This window comes from Pelecanus crispus, chromosome 5, assembly GCF_030463565.1.
Source record: "Pelecanus crispus isolate bPelCri1 chromosome 5, bPelCri1.pri, whole genome shotgun sequence".
NCBI classification, from domain to species: Eukaryota; Metazoa; Chordata; class Aves; order Pelecaniformes; family Pelecanidae; genus Pelecanus; species Pelecanus crispus.
In genome coordinates, this window is record NC_134647.1 from 72,491,216 (window position 1) to 72,517,569 (window position 26,354).

Consider the following 26,354-nt stretch of genomic DNA (forward strand, 5'->3'; position numbering starts at 1 on the left):
GATGCAGAGTTCGAGAACTGCCCACTCAACCCCTTGCCCACCTCCTGCCAGCTCTAGGCCTGGAGGCAGCAGATGCAACCCTCGTGCAGACTGGCAATGTGAGAGGGTCTTCCCAGAGCACCTGGGCATCTCTGTGTGTCTTCAGTAAGGTGGGATTCTTGCAGGGGGGCTGCCGGTGCCTGCTCCCAGAGCTGCAGCGTGCGTCTTTTGTCTCCTCCCTTGGAGGCAGTGGCTGCAGCCACTCAAATCCCACTGGTTAGGTCAGTGATGACTCGGGCTTTCACCAGCTTCCGCAGGAACTCCTTCTCCCGCTGGATGTTGTGCGTCCAGGACTGGAAGGAAACGGGAGAGACAGGAGGTCAGCAGCTATCCTGGCCAAGCATGCTCGCGTCCCCCACGTTGCGGGAGACTCCAGCTAGGGCAGGGCAGTGGCTTCTGCCAAGGAGACAGACCCTGCTGCAGACCAGAAGAACCCTTGCAGACCAAGGGCCTTCTCTTATCTAAAGCCGACACAGCCAGCAGGGTCAGACCTGTGTACCTGAGGTAGGAGGTCTCCCCATGGGTTGGGTGAAGTTTTTTTGGCATGGTGAGATCTGGGCAACCCAGGTACCTTGGGCAGAAGTAGCTGGTTACAGTGGCCTCCCAAGCCATGGCACTCGAGTCCAACAGTACATCATTAATGGTGATGTGTGCTGGGGAACAGAGCTGACAGAGAATGTGGTGGCAAGACTTGTCGTACCCACATACAGCTCCCTGCCAATGGAGGTCTCTGGGGAATGCATGGGGGTGCTGGCAGCTGAAAAGCCTCAAGACCAGCCCCATCAAGGCCGGCTCTTGCCTCTGCTAGCCCTATCAAGAGGAAATCACACGCTAAAGGTTACACTAATACAGTGTGAAGGGTGAGATGGTCACACCTCCCAGCCAGGCACTTCAGAGCAATGATTGCTTTAGCTGGTGTCAGCCCACCCAGCTGTGTTCCTGCAGCAGGCTTTAGCCACGATCAGAGCATCTGCCATCACCCCTCTGTGCTGGTACTATTAAAGCACTTAATGAAAGCAGTAAGTGGTTTGTCCCCTGGGGAGACCAAGGCAGAGCAGGGAAAAGCAGCATTCCCCAAAATCTCTGAACAGGTCAAGAATCCCAGTAAATGAATCCAGGTCTCCAGCACAGTGTTCTGGCCAGCAGGTAATCTGAGTTCTAAATATGATCTGTACCATGATAAAATCACTCTACAGGAGCCTCCCTGAAATGGCCTCAACCAACAAAGCGCCAGCCCAACGAGCCCTCTGAGGGCACTTTGTCATAGGTATCTAAACCCAGTTTACCCACTGGAAAACCATGGGCATCTGCCTGCAAAGCACTGGGTGCACCCATCACACACAACGTGCATGTGGCTCTCCTGTCATCTGTGGATGTCCTGTCCTGTCCAGGGCAAGCAGCTCTCAGCCACAACTGCTGACTGTGAGGCACAGACGGCCCTAGTCATGGTGTGGAGATGCTGCCAAGAAGTCCAAGGGACTGAAGGTCCCTCTCTAGATCTCCAGCACATTTTGGAAATACCTCTCTTGCTGCTACTGTGCATTTACAAGCTACTGCCACCCCCTCAGTGCACAGGAATGGTGACAGTTAAAGCTGCTAAGGAAAGTTCAGGTAGGTCTTATCTTGTAACCTGCGTCTTTGACTTCCTCTGTTTCCAGTGACACTATTACCTGAATGCTGCAAAGGCTGCACCGGCACCAGCAACAACACGGCCACACATGGTAAACTGTGCCAGTGCTCTCTGGGACTCTGAAAATGCAGAAGATCTCATCTCTAAACTGAAAAGACGCTGCCCAGAAACAATTCAGTACTTGGCTTCTGCTAGCATAAAAGGAGAAACTGAAAACTGGCACCGGGAAGAAAGTTGGCTTGTAAAAGGAAAAGAGTATGAATTTCAGAACACAGAAGTGGGGGTGATGGTGGTGCAGAGCAGAGGGAGCTGGGAGAGCAGGGCTGCACGTGCCTGTCACTTGGAGCCAGAGAGCCAGGATCCCCCAATGTACTGGAAACAGTCCCACAGGCAGCACATCAGCAGGGGGTCCGGGGCTCGGCCCCTGACACGCAGCAGCGTCTCTTCTGACAGCACAGTCCCTTGCTAGGAACGCACGGCACCGGCAGAGGCAGCCAAGTGTGCGTGCGTGCTCCTGCCAACAGCTGTCTGCTGGCACAGAGGCCACGCTGGGAACACCAGGTCTCGATGCATTCACTTACATCTGGCTGGGCTTGTTGTTCAAAGCCTATCTGGAGCACGAGGGAGCCTGATGTGCCTGACACGTCATAGCACAAGCTGATCCCTCCTTCATGTCTTTCAGCCTCATCAAACAGTATGAGAAGCCAACTGGTTTCATCCAGCACAACCTGCTGCGTCCCTTTGTACGGACGGGTAACTGGGGAAGCAGCCACTTCCAGGCAAACTCAAACCACCTAAAACCTCACCGCAGGCCACATTCCAGAGCCTTATCTGATGGCAACGGGAAATCTGCTTCAGGAAAGGTGCAACTGGAGCAGGAATTCAAGTACAGGAGGTGGATAACAAAATTTTGAGATACAATTGCAATCTGTTACATTATGGCTAGGTCTGGCTCCAGCACTGACTGCAAGGCTGCTGGCAAGACCTATAAACCTCTGGCTGTTCAGCATCCAGGCTGCTCTATACCCTGGGCACAGCCACAAACTCCTCCTTCCAGGCAGAAAGCCACATGTAAAGGAATTCAGCCTCCCATTTGATCCACGGATCTTGGTGGTGTCTGCGGCAGTACTCCCCAGTGTTTTGTGGCTGAATGTAAGACCACAGAGGAAGAGGATTCCCCGGTGAGGACGGGCTTTCAACCCCCACAAAGAGCACTAGCAGAGCGCTTGCTCGGTGCGGTGCTGCTCCCCCTGTGCCGGATAGCAACGCAGGCAGGAGGGATGAGGCATGTCTTCAACACCAGCTCTGGTTACTGATTACAGGAGAGGGACTCACCCCACTGACAGACAGAGCTCATCAGGCAAAGGAAGCTACATTCCAGCGCCGGCGGCTGCAGTGGGGAGAAGAGCCGGCGCAGATTTATCAAAACTGCCAGAGAGAGGCAGGCACCTCACTCCCATTGCCCCGACAGGGGAAAGGCAACAAAAGACATCCTAAAACGCAGCAGGTTTTAGGGTGTATACACCCTCGATAGCACCCTGAGTAGCACAGTCTGGTAGCACACACTGCCGGCAGGCGGGAGGGCTCTGTGAGCTGGCTGCAAGGTCTCATGAAAAGCCAGGCCTTGGCAGGCTCAGTTTGGTTTGGGGCCAGGACCATGTTATGGCTTTTGTAAGGGAAAGTTCTCTTTTGCCACTCCTCACTGGGTAAGCTGAGGTACCATGTGTAACCAAGCTTGTGGGCAAGTAGTCCTGGAAATCTTTCAGCTGATGCAGTGTTCTGAGCTGCAGCAGGATGGTAAGAAAGAGGCAATGCTTTGGCCACTCACATTCCCACAGACAGGGCTGTGCTGTCAGAGTGCTCATTTTGACATTTTAAGCTGAGCGTTGTGAGCAGGATCCACACCTGGAGAAGGATTATGTGAAGCAGCTGCAACGCTGGTGCTTTATTCCTGCTACTACTGCAAAGAAGCCTTCTCCTGCCCTCAGATGCTGGATGCACTTTGGCTGTGCTGACAAGATGCTCACTGTCCCTTCTGACTGTTCTGACCCTCTCTTCCCGTGCACACCAAGCCATTTCTGCCTCATTTCCTACTCCCGTATGCTGGATTATTCACATTCACAAAGCTCATGCCCTGAGTCTTGAAGCTACGCCTCAGCATCACAGGCAGGAAACTCCAGCTCTTCTGTCATGAATCTGCACCTCCAGACAGCAACAGAGCAGCTTGGAGCATTCACTGCCACCTCCACCTTCTTGTCCCCGCACGTCACTACCACCACTGCTCCTGTGACCTGGCAGACTGTCTCTGCCCTCTCCCCGCTCCGCTGCTCGCATCGAGCAGGCAGCTAGTACAGATCAGAATCACAGAATCGCGTAGGTTGGGAAAGACCCTTAAGATCATTGAGTCCAACCGCTTGTTTCCACGTGAGCAAACAAACAGGATGCTTCTCTGAGCACACAGGCAGAGTAATGAACTTCTGGGAGCTCCACCGGCAACGTCCCAAGAAGCTCCAGAACCCTTCCTGCTGTTTGGGGATCAGGCTGGGATTTCCTTTGCTTCGGGTCTCTCTATGATTAGTAGGTGATTGCTCTTTTCAGTGGAGACAGAAACAGCAGGAGGAGAGTCACTCTGCAAGCAGATGCACTGTTATGGCTGTCTATCCCAGAGAGGTGGCAGTTGGTCTGATGTGTGATCGTTTGGTCACAGTTATTAGATCAAAATTTATCATCAGTTAAAGCCACCTTTCAGGGTTATGCAAATGCAGCAGCCCCAAACCACCTGTCCTTTTTTTCTTGATGACTCCACGAGGAAGCACAAAACGTCCTCTGTCCCTTCAAGAGAAGCCAAGTAGAATGTTTTAAGACTAAGAAAATGTTTCAGAGACCAACCCAGGAGGAAGGTAAGCTCCCCATCTGTAATCAATTACAATCAAGGAATGCCTCAGCTTCAGAGCACGTTAGTCTTACCAAGTATATTGCAGTATCTTAAAATACAGGAAGATTAAATCAGAGAGAGTGAAGTCAATGAGGAATGCATTCAAGAAAAACAGCAAGTTGTAAAGCAGGAGGTTTCTCAGTTCTGTTACATCCTCCGTATTTCTGCAAGTCAGCCGCATTTCTCCCCGAAAACCTGCACAGAAATCACTGCAGCGGCAAGAAGTGCTACTTCACTGCTAACAGTCGGCTTCTAGTCTCTGCTGGTGCTAATTTATCTCTAACTTTAACCTGCACCGCCTTGTCTGTAGAGCAGCTTATTTTTCATGATTCTGCCTTGCCCATGCCCTTGCTCTGGTCCCGGCATGGTGACCACACACACTAGGTGTTTTGTGGCCACCTCCTGAGCCGCAGTTTCACCTCCCAGTGCACCTCCCATGACACCAGTGCCTCCTCGCTCAGGACCTGTTGCCCCCTCCTCTCTCAATCCATCCGCCGGGACATGGCAGCACTGCAGGCTGCCCCGTCCTGTCCTGCCTACACCCCTCGGGAGTCACACATACTGAAAAAAAAGGGAAGGCTGGGCACCCTCCTCTTTTCATGTTTAGGAAAGATTTACTCACAGCTCTTTTAAGCCTAGTCATTCTTATACCAACTTGAAACTTTAAACAGCTCTTTTAGCACCTGCTTATTCTTAATACATACACAGCAATTGTATCTCTTCTCAGCCTTTTTTTTTACCAAGCTAAACAAGCCATGTTTTCTTTTTCCTTCTACCAAAAGAGGCTGTTCATCTCCTCTGTGAAAACAGAAAACTTCCCAGAAGTGTCGTAGCTTCCTCTGCCCTATTTACTCCAAATTTACTTCTTGGGAAGCAGAAAAAGGGCTCACCATTGCCTCATGCAGAGACAATTCCCTGTCTCTACAAGAAGTCCTTTGCTCAAGTCTTTCTAGAGCTGTATTTGCTTTTTTTCTTTTTTCCCCCACAGTTAGAGCTTGGCACCCTGAATTATCCTGTGATTTATTCATACCTATTTAAGCATTTTCCTCCTCTGCTGTTGCCAAATAATGCTTTCCCAGCTTAGTGTCAAAATTTCTGTTATTGCCCCAAACAGCATGACCTTCCATTCATACTCCTAGGTTTCATGCCACCCAGTTTACTCCTGTTCTTAAGGTGCTCACAGTCTTCCTGGATGGTATTTTGATCCTCCTTTGTTTTGACCACACCTGGTTTTGTATCATCACAAATTCCACTTGCACACCATTGCCTTCTGTGCCAAAAATCATTAAAGCAAACACTAAACATGACCTCCTGCAGGGGAACTCCCAGCTGTCCTTTCAGTGCTGCTCTTTGTGTTCTCCTTTAGACTATTCACATACAGGTGTTGCACCAAACCGTAGCTTCTGAAGCTTAACTAATAGTATCTCACATGGCACAGTACTGCACGCTTAACTTAACTTCAGACAGACTGAGCTACTACGCTTCCTCTGTCCTCAGAATGAAATTTTTTTTTTAATCAAATAAAGATATTAAATTAGTTTTTGTAACCTGCCTTTGGTAAATCCATGTTGTGTTTACTTTCAGGATTTAATTATTTTTTCATTTAAACTCTGCTCTGAAGTTCTGAATAGTACCTCTGGGGTCAGATTAAGAGGTCTGAATTTGACAGGATTATTTTCCTTGCCTTGTTCCCATCCCCCAAAAAAAGAAAGGAAAAAGAGGTATTATGTCCACTACAATCTAATCCTGTGGAACCACGTGTAACCTGATAGATTTATTGAGGACCTTTTCCTCTGGACTTGCAACTTAATTGTGGTTGGAACAGCGCAGTGGTTGGAACAGAGATCGCTCAGGCTCTCAGACTTAGCGCATTAGCCTCAATGGCTTTTGCCTTTTACTGCTGACCCAGTCATTTTCTGCGTCTATGAACTTCTCACTGTAAGCCACCCTTTCCCTCATGTTCATCGTATCACCCTTATGGAGGTAATATATTCATTCATGTGGTTCCTACTTTGGCTCTTTAATCCCTATGCCTTCTGCTTCCTTCACCTCCGTGGATGCCACAGCCCTGGTAATTCTTTCCTTGTTTCCATATTATTTGTTTGGCAGTGGGACTGTGCAGTGTTTGTTTATTTTCCTTTGCAAGATCTAATTCAGCTTGACTTTTGCCAGTTTTCACTTTATTCTTGTCCCTTCCAACCGTCAGGGTGAAGTCTCGTCACTGCCTGATGCTCTCTCCCACTCCTCTTATTTCTAACACCATCGTGAAGCAGTTGTTTATAAAGTTATGTCTACAGCTTTTCCCTGTCAGTTCCCCCCTTGCTGCAAACATGAATTGCAGATAATTTTTGCACTTTTGAAAGAAAAAAACAAACCCAACCAAAAACCCAAACCCAAAAAACCCCCTCAAGTCTACAGTGAGTCCACAAGCTCTTCAGTGCATCTTCTTTTGGTAGCCTGTTCTCCTAGGCTAGGCCTAATTCAGAGAGGTCATAGTCTGCACGTATGTCCCAATTCCACTGAGCACCCCACCAGCACTGCTGAGTGCCACCCTGCGGTCTAGATACCGCCCTGCTTCCAGTCCTCCTTCTGGAAGCAAAATCTGAGTTATACCATCCCTTCTGTTGCCTTTCCATTTCATTTAACTATGAAGGCACTTGATGAAAGGCTATTTCCTAAAACATCCCTCTGCAAGGTCTTCATGCCTGCTAAAAACAGCTCTGAAAGGCCATCAGCTCTTCTTGTGCCCTCACTGTTGGTGAGAAGAGCTGTGCTAGCTAACGCATCTCGCAATACGTGGGCTCTGCCCTTGACCGTAATACTGGCTGCTAACATACACGCATGACAGTGCAATTTCTGGTGGTACCTAGCACCCCTACAGAGGTCTATGTTCAATGCTGGGGTCAGCAGCTACGCTCCAGCATACCCCTGTAGATCTTTTACTGTCTTTTCCTACAGAGATCTCATCCAAACCCTAATTCTGTTTTTGTCTACAGCCTTACCTTCCTTGCTGTTATTAGTGCACAGTGGTACCCCATGAGTGTTACCATACTTGGGTCCTACTGAACAAGGCAATACCTGTGCTCTGGTCGTGACTGCTATTCCATCAATCTTTCCAGAATTCTATTACATAGACACACAGTCCTTATGCACAGGAACAGCATGTGAGGCCTTCGTTCAGCCAAAATGCTGTCAAACAGGTGGCTTTGAAACAAAGGCAAAAATGTATAAACCTCATCAGTCATCACTGCCGGCCCCAAGAAAAAGCACTGCCCTTTCAGAGGTCCCCCTGCCCCAGCCCCTAACCTCCCCCTCCAAAGCTGACCTCCATTTCAGTCTGCACCATTCCTTGTACTCCAATCGCAATTCATCAGCCAGACTCGAATAGCTGTGTTTTCAGTCTATAAATCACCAGGCTAGACATCTGCCCGGCTTTCAAAGGAGTTTTGTTCTTCTTGTTGGCTACCGCAAACTTTAAGGTACTTGGAGGCCTGAAGCAGCCCAACCACCCCCTCCCAAGCAACTTGCGTTGATTTAAAATGCAAAGGACGGCTTCACAGAGAGAGCCCAGATGATGATAAAGCACTATTGTTTACGCCTTTATGGGCCGAGACTCCAAACTTGATGTTTGTAGATTATTCTGAGGTAGCTGCTGGCGGGGAGAGACAGAGACAAAGCTGTGTGTCCCTGCATGCTGCAGGCCACCTCCCCTGGCCCTTGTGACAGCCCTTACACAGGCTGAATAAGAAGTGTTACAAGATGGTGTCCTCCAGCATCCCACAAAGACCTGCTGGGGAAGCGGAGCCAATGATCAGACAGAAGCCATCAAAGGCAGTTGCGCCACCTCCCCCTTGGGTCAGGCAGCGAGTCACTGAAGTGCCGGGCACAGCTGTATCAAAGGAGCTGACACCTCCAACAACATCGGCATTGGCGCTTGATCTGCTTCTACAGTGAAAAGGAGACCAGTCAGCAGCTCCACCGTGTGACACAAATGCCGCAGATGGGCTCTGGATGGATAAGGGTGGGTTTTAACCACACACTTCCCATTTTTACCAACCACAAAGTGCGTGAGGCAGTCTGCAGCCAGCTGCTGAGAAGACAGCTCAGGGTGCTCCCTGTGTTGCGTCTGAGGTGACTCCTTGCTCGCATTTTTGCTCCTGCAAGAAATGACCAGGAGACTGAAGCTCACCTCTGGATCATGAGGCCAAGGAAGGTTGTGCGCTGCCAGGCTCCAGGCAGAGCACATGGAGGAGGGATGCCGGGAGCCAGTCTTGTGCTTCATTGCCATGATTTAGCACAGCCTCCTGCTCCCTCAGTTTCATCAACTCCTTACAGATATGCTTTTACTATTCTAAACACTTTCCCATCCTGAAATAATTTCTGCCTGAAACACTAGCCTGTTTTGCCATTAACAATGAAGGTGTATTGTAATCCTTATAGGTAAGTTCATTAATTTTTTTATCTGGAAAAGCCTTAACTCTATTTTAAAATTATTCCCTTTTTCCTCACCTCCATTTCCATGTTTCCTTCACTATGTTCCCAGTGGAACCTGACACTTCTACATTAATAGAAGACAGTGATGAAACAGAAGACCTGTGATAAAAATACACTTTTATGGAGTGCTTGGGCAGGAAGCATTACAGGACCTGAGCAAGAAATAAAAATACAATAAACTATATCAAAATTCAGCTCTGATGGACTCATTGCCACGAAAACAGAAACAAGCGAGCAGACACCTTGGCAAGGACTCAATCATTTTCTGTACAGCATTCATGGAAGCAGCCAAGGGTCAAAAGCTGTTGCAAAGTTATTGGGAATAGGGGAAATAGTAACTGAAGGGAGATGACACACTTGGACATTCTGCATTTTGTAAGTTAAAACAAAGAAACAGGATCAGAGCTGAAGAATGACCTGTGAGGATTTACACAACTGCTGGGCAGCAGTCTCCCAGTAACAGACCAGAGAACAGCAGAGTGTCTTCATACCACCCAGAAATCCCCTGCTGAACTGCAGGCCTGGGCCTCTGCACCCCCAGCCACGATGGGGAGAAGAGGAGAGACGGAGGGGAAGCTGCTGGGCAGCAGAGCTGGGATTGAGGGGTGGTTTTGTACTGCAAGCACTGATCTTCCAGCTCACAGCCTGAAACTGAAAGGACTGCACCAGTATGCTTCCAGCTCTGCAGAGCACGCCTATGAACAGAAAAGGGTCTTCTCCCCCAGGGTCTGCCTGGACATACCCTGGCTGGAGCACACCAAGCTACCTAGGACAGAGGATAAGGAAGCCATCCAGAACTAAACCGGAGAAATTTACTTCCATGAGCACTCATAAGCACAGGAAAATCCATATGTGTTTTGCAGCCATACTACTGACCAGCGTCCCAAGACCATATACCTCCCCATGACTGGTAACATGGATGAAGCTCTGCCTCCTCACAGAGCCTGGCAGGAAATGCTTGCCCAGCCCTCGGCAGTCTGAGATGCTGGAAGAGGCAGTGGAAGCAGCTGCCTCCTGTGGTAGCAATTGCAGCACAATCTTGGACCTTGAGGGCTTTTACCCCTGCGGGGAAAGCACAGACTAAGCAAAACTATACACTCAGGCTGCGTGTTTCGCCTCTTGGAAATTCAGCTGCCAGTCTCACAGAGCAACAGGAAAAATCACATTCATTTCCAGAGATTTTATCACCTCAGTCTTGGCATGGGAGAGGCATCTCCGCCCAGCTGTGAGCAAGCCAGCGCATTTTGCTGGCTTTTTTTAATGTAATCAGAACAAATTCCTTGGAGATGAGTCACAGGGTTTCAAGGGTGTCCAGAGAGATGTCAAGCAGGCCTCAAGTGTAAATCAGTGACACACCTTGCTGAGAGGACACACGCTTGTCAGCAGGTCCATTCCCCCTGCAGACACCAGGCAAGGGAAAGGGCTCAATGAATGTTCCCAGGGAGGCTCCCGTGAGCCACATACACACGTGTGGCACCTCCAGACCCAGGACGCTGCTGGTGTTTACATTTTCTCCGTAATGATAGTGATGGTTTCAGGGTGGAGCTGGAGTGCTTCCCTGCAGCTGCTCTCCAGGCTTAAACACTGAAGATTTTTGGTCATCTGGGCTGGAGGAGCCTGGCAGTCAGGGAAAAGATCTGAACTTCCGAAACAAAGGTTCTGCCCCACCAAAGCCTGGTCAAACTGCAGGGGCTCCTGCCTGAGATGTTCGTTATGGCGGAACAGCTGCATCCCATGGCAATTGTTTCAATGCTGTGATGCTGCTACATTAAGCAAACCTTTTCCGCTCCCCTACCCAGGAATGAGTACTCCAGCCTGCATGGGTCTGCAGGCCAGACAGCGGACAAAGACGATACTTGGGTAATTTCAAGGCACAGGCTGCTTTAGTGGCTCCTTTAGAGGCTGAAATGTAGACAAGCACCAGGAAGAACTAGACCTGGACACAATCCTGGAGTTTCAAAGTAACACTGAGGAAAAAGCTGTGGATGCTCTTGGGCCTTTGGGTGTCAGAGCAGAAGGAACAGACAAAAACCTTGGTGGAGCTAGGCTCTGGGTCAGTCTTCTTTCACTAGTGCCAAGGGCAACATTTGGCACAAGGTGCTATTGTAAGGCAGCCTCCCGATTTGCAAACCACATGCAGGTCTCTCTTGAAGCAGAGTGTGCAGGGTGCTTCCAGTCTAGACTGGGGCAAACCTCTATTTGTGTGTTCTTTGAGGGCAACTGCAGAAGCCACAACCCAACTATCATGCCCTTCACCTTTCAACTTCACCCTCAGGTGACTAACAATTACCAGCTACCATTAATATTAAATGGGAAAGAAAGAAATGCAATCCTCTCTCTGCTCTTCACGTTCCACAATATCACAAACAATTTGTCATATTGGGAGGGGCAGAGGCAGGAGGAGCATTAATTATTGATACTCAGGAACAGATGGCTTTTCTTATACCAGGGCAGCAAAATGTAAGAGGAGCCTGTGGGTGAGGATGTGAGGATTAGATGGGCAGACACATATCAGATAACCAGCCTTCAAGTGGAACAGGAACCTTCCTCCTAGAACCAGCTCTGCTGGCCTGCAGAGCTCTCATCAAAAGCCCTGTCTGCAGAAACAAATCCACTGACATCTGAATTAGTAAGGCTTCACCAGAATCTTTCAACGCTCCCTCACCTCTGTACAAAACATCCTGGATGAGATGACTGACAGCTTCCAGACAGCAGAGGCCTGACAAACCAGGCAGCAACTGGTCTCTCTAGGAGACCCTACTGGTTGCATTTCACACATTCATCCTCATCTACTGCCCTGTGCCATGCAAGGTTTATTCCTGAGAGATCACACATGTAGTGTCCAAGAGTGACTCCCTCCTGTCTTCCACTGGCTTCTGCATCCCACTCAGGGTGCTGGCTTCCAGAATTGAAGATCCAACTGATCTGGACCGGCAACTTCAACCAGAGACTCTGTCATCCAACTCTTTTTGCCACGTTTTCCCACTGATCCATGTAAGGATCAAGAACAAGATGACTTCATTCTTGTAAGCTCCTGTGTAGGTGTCCTTGAGGTCAGAGACACCTAGCAGGTTGCAAAACAGGCTTGGCACAGGACACCCACTGTGAGCGTCCCCATGTCCAAGAGCAGACCGTGGGACTGATATCCTTATGAGACAGGAGGAACAACTGGGCAAGAGTGATTCTCCGCCAAAGGCAGCCGATTCACCAGAGCAGATACAGCGCCATCACAGAGACAAAACTTTTTCCCGAAACTTTCATGAACAGTCTCTGTATCCACTGCTGGAGCCAGGCATCTGCAACCATTTTCACTCTGGTGTAGTTGTGTCATTGCTGGAAGGCTCAGGAACCAGCTGTGCTGACTCAGACCTGGGCCTGGGTAGCCTAGGTCCTGTCTCAGGCAGTGGTTATAAGCAGATGCCAAGGGAAGAGCCAGAACTGGGCAAGCCAATGGTGATACCTCCTCTACTACTGCAAGAATGATATTCCTCAGCTATTTTCCGCTCGGGGATTTCACAAGCCAGACACCACCTCTGTACATAGTGACTCGATTCAGTTTTCCTCTCTGGAAGTACCCCTTAAATCCTGTAAATGGGCACTCACTTTCCCAGTCAGGACAGATTAAATCCATGGTTATTCCACTGAGCAAGGCAGACTTTCTTGCTACCTCCACAGGCCCAGAAGGTACCTCAGGACCACAATGTCCAGCCCCTTGATATACTGGGGACCCCCTCACACTCTTTTCCCAAACTCAGTTTGTTCTCTTGGCCTCGGTGGAGAGCTTGTTCCAAAGCCTCATTACTCTGATAATTAGACACGCTCTTCTCATTTCTCAAGATGACTAATCACTGTTTTCTAATTCCTCTCAGTCTGCCTAGGGTCATGCAGCCTGCAGCCTGTGAGAGTCCTAAGACACGTACAATCTTGTGATTTGGAAAAACACAACTTTCTAGCTGCCCTCCTGGCCCGGATCAATGGCAAAGTGCTTAAGGTGAACAAATGCCAAGTGCCAGGAGACAACTACTGTCCATGAACAACACAACTTTTTACAATGTGGAGTAGGATGGAGAAAGTTTCCATACCTAGGGAGCCAGTGAAGAGGGGGAAGCAATCTTAGAAAGACCTGGGACACATCTGTGCTGGGAAAGATTGAGCTCTACCAAAAAGGCAGCAAACCTTCCCACTATTGAAGCTTTGACCAGTGTCCAAGTTTGCTCTAGTTTGGTATGAGAAATGGACAGACCTGAAAGAGCATCTTTATACTGCTGCGTTACACCAACACGAGAGCTTTTGTTCTTCTAAAAATGCTGTTCATCTCGCTGTGATAGTACCAGAAAACATTTCTAATGTAGATCTGGCTTTGAAGAGCAGTCTCCACAGAGCCGTGATGTGTTTACACTAGCTAACTGCTGCTGAACAGTCAGCTGAGAGCTAACATGCACGGGCTAATCTCACCTCCCCCACGTTTCACAGGGAGGGAATCATCTAGCAAAAGAAACCTATGGATTAGAGAGCAATACAATGGATCAAAAAGCAGGAGGAGGCCATGTCTTTCCATCCCCAGAGCAGAATTGCTCCCTTTCGCCCTACTCGAGTTAACATTTATGTGAATCTTTTCCCTGCTGCTCGAAGAAGGAATCACGTTATATACACATTCCAGAGAACTTTTCCCAGCAGAAATAACCATTTTTAACACACATTGCACTTGGGAGAATGTCTAGAATTTTACAGGCAAATGCATGGGTGGAGCTGTGTTTTGATCCATACAGGAAAGCTGTAAGTTGACATCACCATCCCAGTCAGGCTCTGGAGTCGGGGTGGTCGGTGGGCTTGGGAGGAAGATGTGCTCAGCAGGAGCTCCCTACCTCTTTGATGGCAGACATCTTGATGTTCTCATAGTAGTGCAGTGGTGCATTGGGTGAACTCATGTCATAGCCAAACCCAGCTACCGCCACCTCATCACAGTTGTGTAGCGCCATGGTTATTGCTACGCTTCCCAAGGTGGGGATGTTCTGAGAGGAGAGAAAGCAGGAATGGAAGTCATTAGCAGGTTGCCATTTCTATAATCAAAGATTTCCTCTTACTGTCTCTGCTCACAGGGGCACTGCTGCTACTAAGCAGAAAATCAGGAACAGGGTATTTGGCTATATCTGCACATCAGCTGCCCAGTGCCAGCTTGTGGGGTCAATAGCCTCCCAACTCATAAAGAAAATCATATGTTAGCCAGCTTCCTGCAAAGCATCTAGCACAAAAGCAGTGACTCTTGTTTGAAGCCCTGTGACCTGACTCTCCAGGGGAGTATTGCAGGGCAGAAGGATTAATGCAAATGGTCAGACTCCCCTTCTACAACTTTGCTATCCTGAGAATAGGGCAGCAGATGAGCTGGAGGATGAATCACTGTGGATACATTAGTTTTCTGAAATTAAAACAGAGATACTGGATTGCAATTCTGTGCACATTACTGGCTTCCAGCTAGGCTAAGGAGGAATACTTATCCCCAAATGGCCAACCACACAGGAGCAGAAGTAAGGAACAGTACAAACTCTGTATTTTACTGATGGCAAAAGCAGTTTAAGGAGGCCGTTAAACAGCTCTGGGAGATGGAGAGGAGATCAGGCAGACCCAGTCAGCAGTGTGCACTGAGACCCCTTCCTTTGCTCCGGGGCACCTCCACAGGCAAAGGGCACTCGGGCTTGTGCCATACTCTTCCTAGCCACAGCATACTGGGAAGACAAGGAGCAGTGGGAAGCCAGTCAGAGATGGGTGCTAGCACTCTGAGGAGGGACATCCCGACTGTCCCTCTCCCATGTGCTGACCTGCCATTTGCACCGAAGGCCAGCCCCTCCCATTTCATCTGGCTTCTGCCGAAGCCCTGTGACAGTGGTGCTGTGCAGCTCCAACTCCTCTCATGCATTCAGATGAACATGACTGCTGTGATAGATGAGTATTTCCAGTGTAAAACACTAGCTCCCAGACTTTTCTAGGTCCCCTTTAGCCAGATGAATCCAGACATAGCTTTACCCCAGGGGCTAGGGAGAGGCTGAGAAATCCACCCACATATCTTATCTTCATTTGTAGAGCATCCAACACCGGCTGTATCAAAAGTATTATGAATTCAGAGGACATGCTCTGACAGTCACCAATGGTGACAGCCTCTTAGCTGAGATGTAGAAACCAACTGCATGCTTCTATTTTGCATTTAAAATGGTTTACCCTGAACTGGCAAGCAATGCTATTGTATTTCACCTGATGTTCGTTAACAGACTGGGAACACAATGTTTTGAGTTTCTGCCTCTTGTTCAAAGGAACCGGCTTTTGGCAACACACTACCTTGCTCACTTTTGATTGCTTGACCAGTCCCAAGACCAACATTTTCCAAGCAAAGAATGCCACCCATACCCGAGCTGAGATGTGCAGAGCTGGGAACACAACCCATGTGCTACGGAGAACTCCACTACAGTGCACTGGAATTACACTAATCTGAAGACAAATGTGCCAAAACTGCTTATGGTTAAATCAACGAGACATTAAATTCAAACATTTGCAGTGCAACCGTAACAGTGCACATCTGAAATTAAAAGACCTTACTACATCCTCCTGTGCCAGTTCTAGATGTTAGGAAAAAGAGCAGAGTAATTTTGTTCTCACTGCTTAATTTCAATTGATACTCACTACAAACAATACTGTTTCTATTCTGGTTACTTTAGTTAATTGTTAATTCTAGTAGCCAAAAAATATCAAGGAGGGGTTTAAAAAAAATTGGAAAAAGTTTATTAGGCAAGGATAAGAAAATTCCCCCAAATTTCAAAATATGCAAGATCATCCTGTCTTCCCAGGCATGGCAGTTCAAATTCAGATATTCTCAGCTTTATGTTTTACATAGGAGATGACATTTGGATGTCACTGGAATTGCATCAGCTGGTAAGTGAACTTGCCACAAAACCATTTCCCTTGGCTGAGCTGTACTTACAATGTCCAAAACATAGTGAGTAAATGGTTACGTGCTTGGTGCTTGAGAATGTGTCGTCGTTGGGAATAAGATGGTGTTAACACCACCCACACTTGCACTGTGCCCATTCCCACGGTACAGCTCAAGGGAGACACAGGGTCTTTGCCTGGAGGGAATTTCATTGGCCAAGTTAACATTTAAGAGCTAACTTTCTAATGTGAGTCTTACAAACCACAGAGTATTAATCATACTACCCAACCTTATGGGAGGACTGCCAAACCACCATAACTTTCTTTCAAGCATATTCCTATTCCTGTTTGGAAAATAACAGATTACAGAAATAAAAAATGAACTTTCTTTTGGTCACCAAGTATCTGCCTGACGTTTTTCTACGTGTAAGACCTCCAACGGCTTTTATGGAAAAATAGGAGATAATTTTCTCATCTGCTTCTGTTCTTCAGTAGTTCCTGACATGCCATTATCTCAGTACTGTTTGCTCCTCTCAAAAATGATTAAAACACCAAAGACTACCAAAGACTTCCTAACCTCTCGGACTGCAGTAGATGTATCTGGTTTGGCCCCTACAACTATCAGAAAATCACAGAGTGTCCTTAGTAAAATAGTTTTGTGTTGTCCTAAAATCACATTCAGAAACTGATGATCTGATGGCGTTTTTTAATTAAATTATGCCTTATTGATGTTAGCACCCTCCAATACTACGGTAGCTACAGCCTAGTACATGTGTCCCCCTTGAAGGCAGAGATCTGCAGCCATTCACACCTTCACTGCTGAGATGCAGCCTCACGTCCCATTGCTGCAGTCAGAACCCCGTGGGCTAGAGAGGACCATCTAGAAAATACTGTAGAAATTATAATCCCTGCTATTCACTGGGGGCAGTAACTGTTAGAGCAGCATGGGGGTGCTTGCAGAGCCCATCCTTAGTAAATGGCCTGGAAAACAGCACCTGCTAAGAGAAGAACATGAGTACAAACTGTGTGTGCACCCACATGCGCCTGGATCAAACACACATAACTGGGCATTTGCTCCAAACTGCTTAGGTTAAAGAAGAAGCAACTATCAGACAGATTAAGCAGTAATTGGGGAATTAGAGAGACTTGGAAAAAAAGGAGCCAGCTTGAATAGAAGTACAAAAGAAACATGACTGCCAGTTAACTATGCGTCATTAGTAAGTCAATATAGTGCTTCGGTCCTGATTTGGTTTAAACTATAGAAACTGAGTGGTTTTCTCCTGTTGAGGAGCCTGCTGAGCTTCTGCTACTCCTCTGCTGAAAATGAAGCACTGCCTCATGTCCAGCTTACGGCACAGGAAAGAGAAGGCTCTGTAGGATCTAGGGATGTGTCCCAGGCTGTGCTGCAGAGAAGCCAACTTGGCAGCATTCTCCAGGTCCAGCGGAAAGGGCTCTCCTCTCCTCTCAGCAGAGATGTGGCACGTATCACAGAGAGGAAATGGTTATAATTATTCTCTTGCTGCATCTACACAGCTTTCCAGTCTCTCCTGATTGTACACAGGCATATAAATTCATTTGCCGCTAAGCTCTAATCTGGACCTAATGAACCATGTACAGCCTTTGGGGCAAGTTGGGGGACAGGTCGCTCTAAAAGAAGTTAGGCACCATGGCCATGGCTGTGCCAAACGTGGCTTGCTATGCCCTGCACAATGCATCAGTGCTATCTCACCTCACACACCCTTGTGCCATGCCCCAAAGACACACCGAAGCAACCACCACACCTCTTGCGTTGAGTTATGAAAATAAAACTCTCTCAAATAACTGAGCAGGCCTCTTGTTATTCTAGGCTATTGCTAAGGGAAAAAAACCCCAAAATCCCAACATCCCACCTCAGGAATAATAATCTGGGGTTGAACCAGGTCAAAGCCTGTCTTCCTGCTCGTGGCCCTCTATGGGCCTGGGTATTCCTGTACTACCAAGCAATGCTGCTTTCAACCAAATGGTTGAAGAACGGCAGCCCAACAGTGGCCAGTGCTGAGGCAGGAGCCTCTGGGATGCCTCCCAGCTGCACAAAGACTGGCCAGTGCAGGCTAGGCCATGGCATGGGGCTGCCGGGGGTGGCCCAGCAGGACTGCAGCTCCAGATGTGGCCATGATGAGTTTCTGACCTGAACTGGTGCCCACCAGTCAGGGAGAGTTGGGAATGGCAAGACCCCAGAAAGCATTGGCAGTCCTCTCCCCCTGCCAGTTCCCTGCCACAAGCCTTGACTTTGGCCTTGCAAGCTCTGTACCCGCTGCTGTGTCTTATAGGTTTCTGTCCCAGATGGGGCCCATGGTGGGTACCAAGCATCCCCTCTTCAGCGCTGGTAAACAACTGCAAGGGCAACCCCCCAGATAGCGTGGCTTGAAATGACAGTCCACACTTCCAAGCCTGGCCTGCTTGTCTAAGCCCAAACATCTGGAAAAGGTAATACCTAATATAATGGTCCCCAGGGATCAGCCCTTTGCCTGTTCCCATTTGAGAGAACACAGCACACTGACAGATGAGCCAGAGATGACACCAAAAGGTCATCTGACAAACAGAAGCAGCAAACACAGCAGTGGTGAGCAAAAGTCACTGCAGCAGTGCTGGGCAAAAACTGGCTGTGCATCCGGAGTGTGGCTCCTTCCAGGGGCCCGCTAGCACGTGTCCTCCATGGGTGAGGTGAGCACATGCATGGTGGATCTTGGGTGAGAAAAGCATAAGAACAAGAGAAGCAAAGATCTCTGGCTTTGAGCTGCATCAGGGATCGTGGCAAGCTCTGTGCAGGGCAAGCACAGCCAGTCTGCACCACCAGGTCAGGGGACCAGAAATGCCTTTAGCAGTACAGACAGACATAGGACAGGTTCTTCTAACTGCTCCTACACTGTTCTCTGCTGCAAGGGGAAAGATAAAAGGCTTCCCCTCAAGACATTGCTGTTTCATCTTCCATTGTTCCCCCTGAAGAGGCTTTAAAGACTGACTTCCACTGACACAAGAAAAGAAGCCAGTCAGCAGAAGTGAACACCAGCCCTCCACTGGACTTAATGGAGGCTGAACATCACCTCGTGGGCTTGCGCTGAAGATCCAGTGCTGGCAACTGAACCAGGGGACTGCAACTGAACCAGGGGACTGTAACTGCTCTTTGCTTGGTGCATGTGAAAAGCTCTCGCTGCTTTTCATTCCATGCCCGGGTCATTCCTGTGTCACTGCCTGCTGGACTAGAAGGAAATGACTGCTGTAAATCTGTTTTTAGAAATATTTGACTCCCTTAATATGTTAAATGAATTCCAGTTATTTATGGGATTTTACTTAGCTCAGGGTAAGACATTGGATTGTTCAGACTATTCCAATTGTTACCTTTTTCACTAAAAGGGTAAGCATTGCTAAAGAATAAATTCCCTAAAAACAATAATGCAACTACATATTCAAATTAGTTTAACTACTGTATTCATTTATTTGAGGGAAAACTTGAAAAATTGCTCACCTAGGAAAAATTGCTACCATAATTTTCTCAGTTACAGACCTGACCACCTAACAGCAATAAAGTCAAAACAAAAGAAATACAGAACAAAACCATAATAGCCATCACACGCTATACACAACAGTCAGTGCATTTTCTTTTTGTTCATTTATGTTTGCACAGGAACAACCCCAAACCTACTCTTTGCTTCCCTTAGCTGGCAAGTTTGGAAATATGGCATAAAAAGCAATTTAGTATCACTTATTGTGAGCAGACAAGTACCTGCAGAGTGGTCCCCGTCACGGGAGCTTACAACCCACAGTGCTGCTCCCACAGCTACCTCCATTCACGCACAGAATCAGCTGCAATATTGGGCTTCAAAGACAAAGCAGAGCATCTCCAACACTTCCTTCACCTCCCCTAGTTATCCCTTGCTGTAAGCAGGAGAGAGCCTCCAGAACTGGCGGTCTGCAGCAGAGCAAAAGGGAGAGCCAGAGGCCTGTTGCTAGAGACATGACAAGCTAGCTGCCCCGCAGATTTCTGTTCTGCCATTTCACTGCTGAGCTCCTATACAACTTAGCCCAAATCTACATCTAACTGACTACATCTAACCTGATGCACAAGCTCTGACTCACCATTTCCCGTAGAGCAGATTCCTGTGCGATGGCAGGGAGTATTTCTTAAGGACCTAACAATTTAACAGAGGGCAAGCAAGGGCATGATTTTACTACACGCTAGCTGCTCTGTGGTAACCACGTATATGCTTCACCCTATGCTAAATGGGAGTTCATAGTCTACTCTTTCATTGAAAAGTAAACTCCCTTCAGTTACTTTACATCTATCACATGCAGAAGCACGTGGTTGGGCATTTACCAAGAAGCGGCTGATACGCATTTACCTGCCACCCTATAATGGCTTGTCTGAGTGTCCATTCCCCAGCAGCTCATGGACTGATGACGCTGCAGAGGTAATGGATTGAACAGTCCAGCCCATGAAGCAGATGTGCTGTCTTGCACATGCAAAGCTTAACAATGACACTAAGTCTCTATATTTAACTGACTGCAGTTGCAGTGGCCCTTTACCTGTCCCTCTACCTGTCTTAGAAGATGCTATCAGAGTGCGAAAAAAGGAGAAGCATGCAACGGGAACAGATAGAGTGGCAGACTGCTCTGCTTCTGTCATCCCCCACCTCTCTTCTGCTCCATAAAGACCCAACAGGTCCTGAGACATGGTCTTCATAAAATGACAGTTCAGCAAGAACAGCCCAGGAGACAAAGCTTGCTAACACCAGGGCAACCCAGTACTAATGAGAGAAAGGGTCATTATGACCAGCCAGGGTTGCTGAAAAACTGCCTAAGGAACAAAGGGTCACCACTGGCATCTCCAGAAAGGCTGTCTGCCCACAGGCAAGGCAAGACCACATAACAGCAAAGAGAAGCCCATGGGGCAGGACATGCTAACACTCCAGCATCAGAGGTTAATTCCCAAGTGCATGAGGGCTGTCAGCACTCTGCAGAAGTGCTAACCCATGGCCAGGTGCCTGACGCAGCCTGATAACACCTCCTGCACATGGCTCCTCCTTCACCAAGTTGGTGCTAAGGCTGGGTGAAGTCCAGAGGAGGATGCTTTATCTCTTTCATAAGAAGTCTACAGATTCAGCCATTTCCAGTGGCTTACAGTTTTGGGCAGCAGAGCTTAATTTCATAAGAAGTTAAATCATAAGCAGTTCCATGGATGCACAGCACCAGCAGAGAGAGAGAAACAAACACCACAGTCTGCACTGGAGTCCTCAGAGTCCTGAAAATTTGTGTAATCTGAAAGGTTCTCCTGGCCATCTTACACAATGCTCAGGGCTCCCAGAGGAGCCAGAAAGCCATGGCTCCAATGGCTCTAAGTGCTACTGAGTGGATAAGACTATTCACTACACAGCAAAAAGCACCATGGCAATAACCATCCCTAGTGTTGTACATGCAACAGGCAGTGACGCCTCTGAACTGATGTTCATGCTTGTCCCCCAGTAAGCTGTTGGCAGTGTAAGGTAAATTATTGCATGCCTGAATTACCAGCTGCAATACCAGTGATGTCTGGTTTCAAGCCCAAAAGACCTGTATACACAGAACTTCCACCTAAACATAAATCACATACATACACCTTTGGCTAGTGAGACAGCCAAGCCTGCACCCCACTCCTTAAGAGCATTCTTTAATCAAAGAAAGGATCTTTACTGGCTCGTTTCTTTCATGCTAAACCATCTTCAGGCATTAACATTTAATTTTCCCCAGACATTGCCAGGATCCTAAACTAAAGTTTTTCTTTATCACCAGCTTATCCCAAGAAAAGAGAAGTCCACATGCAGTAGGAAACAGCTCTCCCTCTTCTTAAGACTTCAGTAAGTGGACTAAAGAAACTCCTGAAAAGCTTTACCAGTCCCAGAGAGAAGTCACTGTTCATTGTGGGTGACCAGTTTTGCTCCTTGCTCAGACTTTTGGCTACTAATGCCACAAGTGCAATCAGAATGCCTGAGTTGTACCCCCCTACTATCCTCCAGAACCATCTGGCCCAAATTATATTATAAAAGCAGAGGATGTTACCACATTCACCCTTTATTGAATCCTGGGAAAAACGCTTTGAGATCAGCCCCAAACTATTTTACTAGCTCTCCTCAACCTTGCTGAAAAAGCCCCCAAATTACAGAGTTAATTGGCAGCACATTGTTACCATATGTGGTGTGCAAGAGAAGCACTGAAGTTTATTTAGGCATCAGAACCAAAGAAGAGTAGAATATTACTGCTCTTTATGAGGATTTCGTGTTGGCCTTGATTACTAAGGCATCCCCAGCCTTGATCCTCCTGTGTGTAGCCTGCCCAACATACCACAGCACACTGCAGCGTGGGGGACACAATCTGTCCCCATCCTGGTTCCCCAGGAGAAACTCAGGACACATACTGTTTGCTGTGCTTTTGCTTACTAGACCTCTGCATTTTCCTTTTCTAGGTTCATATGCTTCTTTATTGAGTGAAGTTTTCCAGGCTGCCTCGCATCTCTAAAGCGTGACCCTGAACCCAACCAGCTATGCTCTGCGGCTGCTGGGTCACACTGTCTCTTGTGGAGCAATTCTCCTTGCTCTAGCTGCCTCACTCATCTTGCTGGATCTCTCTCAAATCTTTAATGAGAGTTGGATTCCTGGTCTACAGGCTCTGATTTCCACTCTTCCCATTTAAACTCTCAGTGGGAAAAGGTCTGTAGCAAATTTGTATCACCAGGATCCTACTCAGACTCTTCTTCCCTCTTTACGCTGGCAGCAGTAGCTTCTGTCAGAGCCTGTGCACTGATGCAGCAGCATTCACTAAAGCATGAAGTCCCAGCAGCTCCATGACAGCAGTCCATAGCTGATGTCTGCAGTAAAATCTGTACCCACAGGCTAGAAATATTCTCCCTGTTTTTAAATTCTGACAGAATCACTAGAGTAGAGTGTGCTTGCACAGACAGCACAGGGTATACTAACATCCCAGCTCCACAGGTGCACCTGCAGAGCTCCTGTTGCTCTATCTGAAGGAATGAACTACAATTTACACAATCTAGCAGGGGTCATGAGCAAAGATTGCTTGACTTAAACCTCCATAAACTATTTTTAAATGCTCAAATGGACTCATGAAGTTAAACATCAGGTTTCAATTAAGATGCCTTCATTTCCCAATCTGATGTGTGTTAAACAACCTATCAAAACCTCATAAACTTCAGTTCACAGCATTTTCATTTCCGGATTCTCTCTTCTCCTCTAAGCTTAAGTAATATCTTTGTGTATTAAAATAACGTGTTCTAAAATAAAAACAAATCTGGAGAAAATAAAGGCAAAAGTCTGATGATTTCTGTCCTCTGTTGGGGCAGCAGTCCTGATTTTCTGGAAGACAAATCAAGACCACATCGTTCTAAGGGTAAGTTCCGGAGAATGCAGAGAGGTGAAGTAAGTTAATTCCTAGCTGATGGGAATATTTGGGATAAGATACCTTCGGTGCACAGAGCAAAAATCCAGTGCTTCCAGAAAGCCATGACGGCTTCTGTACGTACATATGCAGCAATACATTTCACAAAAGACCCATTCTATGTGGCTGAATCTGTCTGCACACCTTGCACACTGCGTTTTAAGAAGTGAATTTCTTACATCCAGGCACCCACCCATCTGATCTGCACAAAACAAACGTCTCTATGTCGTGTAGTCTTCAGAAATATTAATTAGAACATGGAAAATGAGGCACTATTGTCTAGTCCAAATTCATGCTGTGACATGGCAAATCTCCTGTACTGATAACAATGGAAGGACAATGCTGGGGCAGAGCAAGCAGACCTTGTCCAGCAAAAGTGCTTCTCTCTGGGTTTGTCAGCTGTGCTAATGTGCCCAAAAATGTCACATGTGGTCTCTATCAACAACTATATCACATGCGTACGTGAGTAATTTACCCACCCAAGTAATACTTTCTGTAATGGTTGATATATTAGGTAGAGCAAATATAAATAGGTTCTGAGGGCAGTGTTGCAGTGTGAGATAATCCAGAAAAACCAAGTCACCACCTACTCCATACTAACACTTCAAAAAGCTGTACTAGGGGTGAGAGACATGAGAATGACCATGAAGGTATTTTGTTAATAACAATGACCTAAAACTGTGTTTTGCATTGCTTTCTTTTGTAAGCTTTTACATCTAAAACTAGTTGCTGTAAGATCAGAATTTATTACCAAAGGCCTCATAAAACAAACCTTTACCCTCTTTTACTATAAGCCTGGGATGCAACTTTACAGTTGCTTTCAAGGCACTGCTGAAATGTTGATGATGTCCCACAAAATCCTCAGTGTGTTCCAAGGAAGGATCTTGCCTTGGCCTGAAGGAGGCTGAGCGCTGCCACCATAACAGAGCCAAAGTCCCTTCCCTTCAATGTCCAACAAAGGAGGCCCAAAGGAAAAAGAAAGAACAGCGTAAGCCTACTCTGCTGCTTGGTGTCTCATCCTTCCCCATGGTTTTGCTTGCTTTGCTTTATACCTACCCCTCTGCCCATCAGGCCGTTGTTGAAAGGCAGTCCGATGAAGCTGAAAGCTGCCTCCTGGATGAAGTAGGGATTCAGGATACGTATCTCACGAGGTTCTCTTGGGACACGGGTTGCCACTGACTTCCAAAAGCCATCAGAGGCACTCTGGTAACAAAAAAAGGAAGAAAAAGGAAAGATAAAACAACAAACACAATTCTATACAGAAGATAGCAGATTGCTATTATTCTTTTTAAAAAAAAAATTAAAATGCACTACTGGCAGCAGTTCCCGCTGTCCGTGCTCACTGCCACAAGGCACTAGCATAAGGTTGTAGTGGGGGGTGCATCCTGGAGGGGCGATAGCGTCATGTGCAGATGCGCTTGAGCTAGTCTGGATGACAAGTGTAAGGAAGACAGAGGCCTGGACTTCAGCACAAATGACCCCCTCCCTGGTGCTATCTCTTCACTCTTATTGGCACTTCAGCTAGTTTGGTTAATGGCTTAAGCATTCCAGCACACGCTGTGATCACTCCCACCTGCCTCCAAAGGGATGTACCCTTGGACAGCAAATGCTTTTAAGAATATTCAAAGAGCTAAAAATGACCGTACAGCTCTACCTTCAGTGTGAGCTACATGCTTCCCAATTTATCCTAGATTTATCCTCTTCTGTTAGGTTTTATGTGAGTTAAGCTGTAAGCTTATAAAGGTGCCATCTTGTCTTGTGAAGTCATGCACAGTCATGGTACAAGGGAAAAAACAACTAAGTATGTCCTTTATGTTTACCCAATAGATTGTGTTTTATTAAAGTCTTCACCCTGCAAACATGGGAGAACACTGGCCTTGAATACTGCTGCCCTGCTAGTCAGTCCTGCACAGAGAAGGGCTCCTGCCTCTCTGCCACATTACTTTATATCATTGCTCCTGCTTGTCCAGATGTTAGTGGGTATAGCATGTACTGCCTTCAAAATAACCGGAGGCTCCATGTCCACAGGGCTTACAGAACAATTACGTTCTAACGTTTCATTTCTGTTTGGATTAAAAATTCAGAGCAAGGCACAGGGAGGATGGCAGGAATTTTAATCTGCTAACCAACAGCTTTGACAGCGTAATCTGATTGAATACCTCCTTCTCACAGCGTTGAGCCATCTTCCCTGCAATCTCCATGACACGCAACAGAGGCAGACATTACGCTCTCCATAAAAAGCATGTGCTTTGGAAGTCATTATTTACACTGGTTTTGGGTTGCTTGCAGCTTAACAGTGACTTTACAGTTGCTTTCAAGGCACTACTGAAAATGTTGATGATCCCCTGCAAAATCCTCAGGAGCCTCCCCTGCCCAGTATTGATTACCCCTGTAATTACTGACAGTAATTCTGCCACAGCCGATGCCTGCTACATTTCACACACTACTTGTACTCCGCACGGCTCCTCTGAACTCTCATGTCACGTGGTGCTAAACACCTTACAGAGGCCTCTTTACGGAACAATCCCATGATTATCTTCAGCTGCTGAATTTGAGATCCTGAAGAATGAAACTTTGGTAGATGGCTCTTGCTACAAAAGGCATTAACACAGCAAACTTGATGAGGATGCACAGTGTTATCCAAACCAACAGTCTAAGACAGCCAAACGCCATTGCCATCCTGTTTTGATCCCACGTGACCCCTCAAAGCTGTCCAAACATAATACACTTTTGCTGACCAGGGCAAGGATCCTGTGAGTTTAAGTTTGCATTTCAACAATGGCAAAGTGCTCTCAGGTTCCTAAATGGAAAAAAATCCCGATTAACACTCATGTTCTTTCATCATAGTTGAATTAGAAAGAATGCCTGGTGTCA

The 26,354-nt window shown here is 47.3% G+C and overlaps 1 protein-coding gene across 7 annotated transcripts in view; it reads right to left on the reverse strand.

Moving 5' to 3' along the window:
- Positions 1–242: 242 nt before the first annotated feature.
- Positions 243–26,354, reverse strand: part of ST3GAL3 (ST3 beta-galactoside alpha-2,3-sialyltransferase 3) — a 183,178-nt gene continuing 157,066 nt past the window's right edge. For 3 of the 7 annotated variants that reach the window (XM_075711372.1, XM_075711373.1, XM_075711371.1), the window contains 3 exons: positions 24,537–24,683; positions 13,964–14,110; positions 243–332 (listed from right to left, as the gene is read on the reverse strand). In XM_075711372.1, coding sequence (XP_075567487.1) covers positions 243–332; positions 13,964–14,110; positions 24,537–24,683 — 384 coding nt within the window. The remainder of the gene's footprint in view (positions 333–13,963; positions 14,111–24,536; positions 24,684–26,354) is intronic. The other 4 variants (XM_075711378.1, XM_075711376.1, XM_075711375.1 and 1 more) reach the window with 2 other exon arrangements.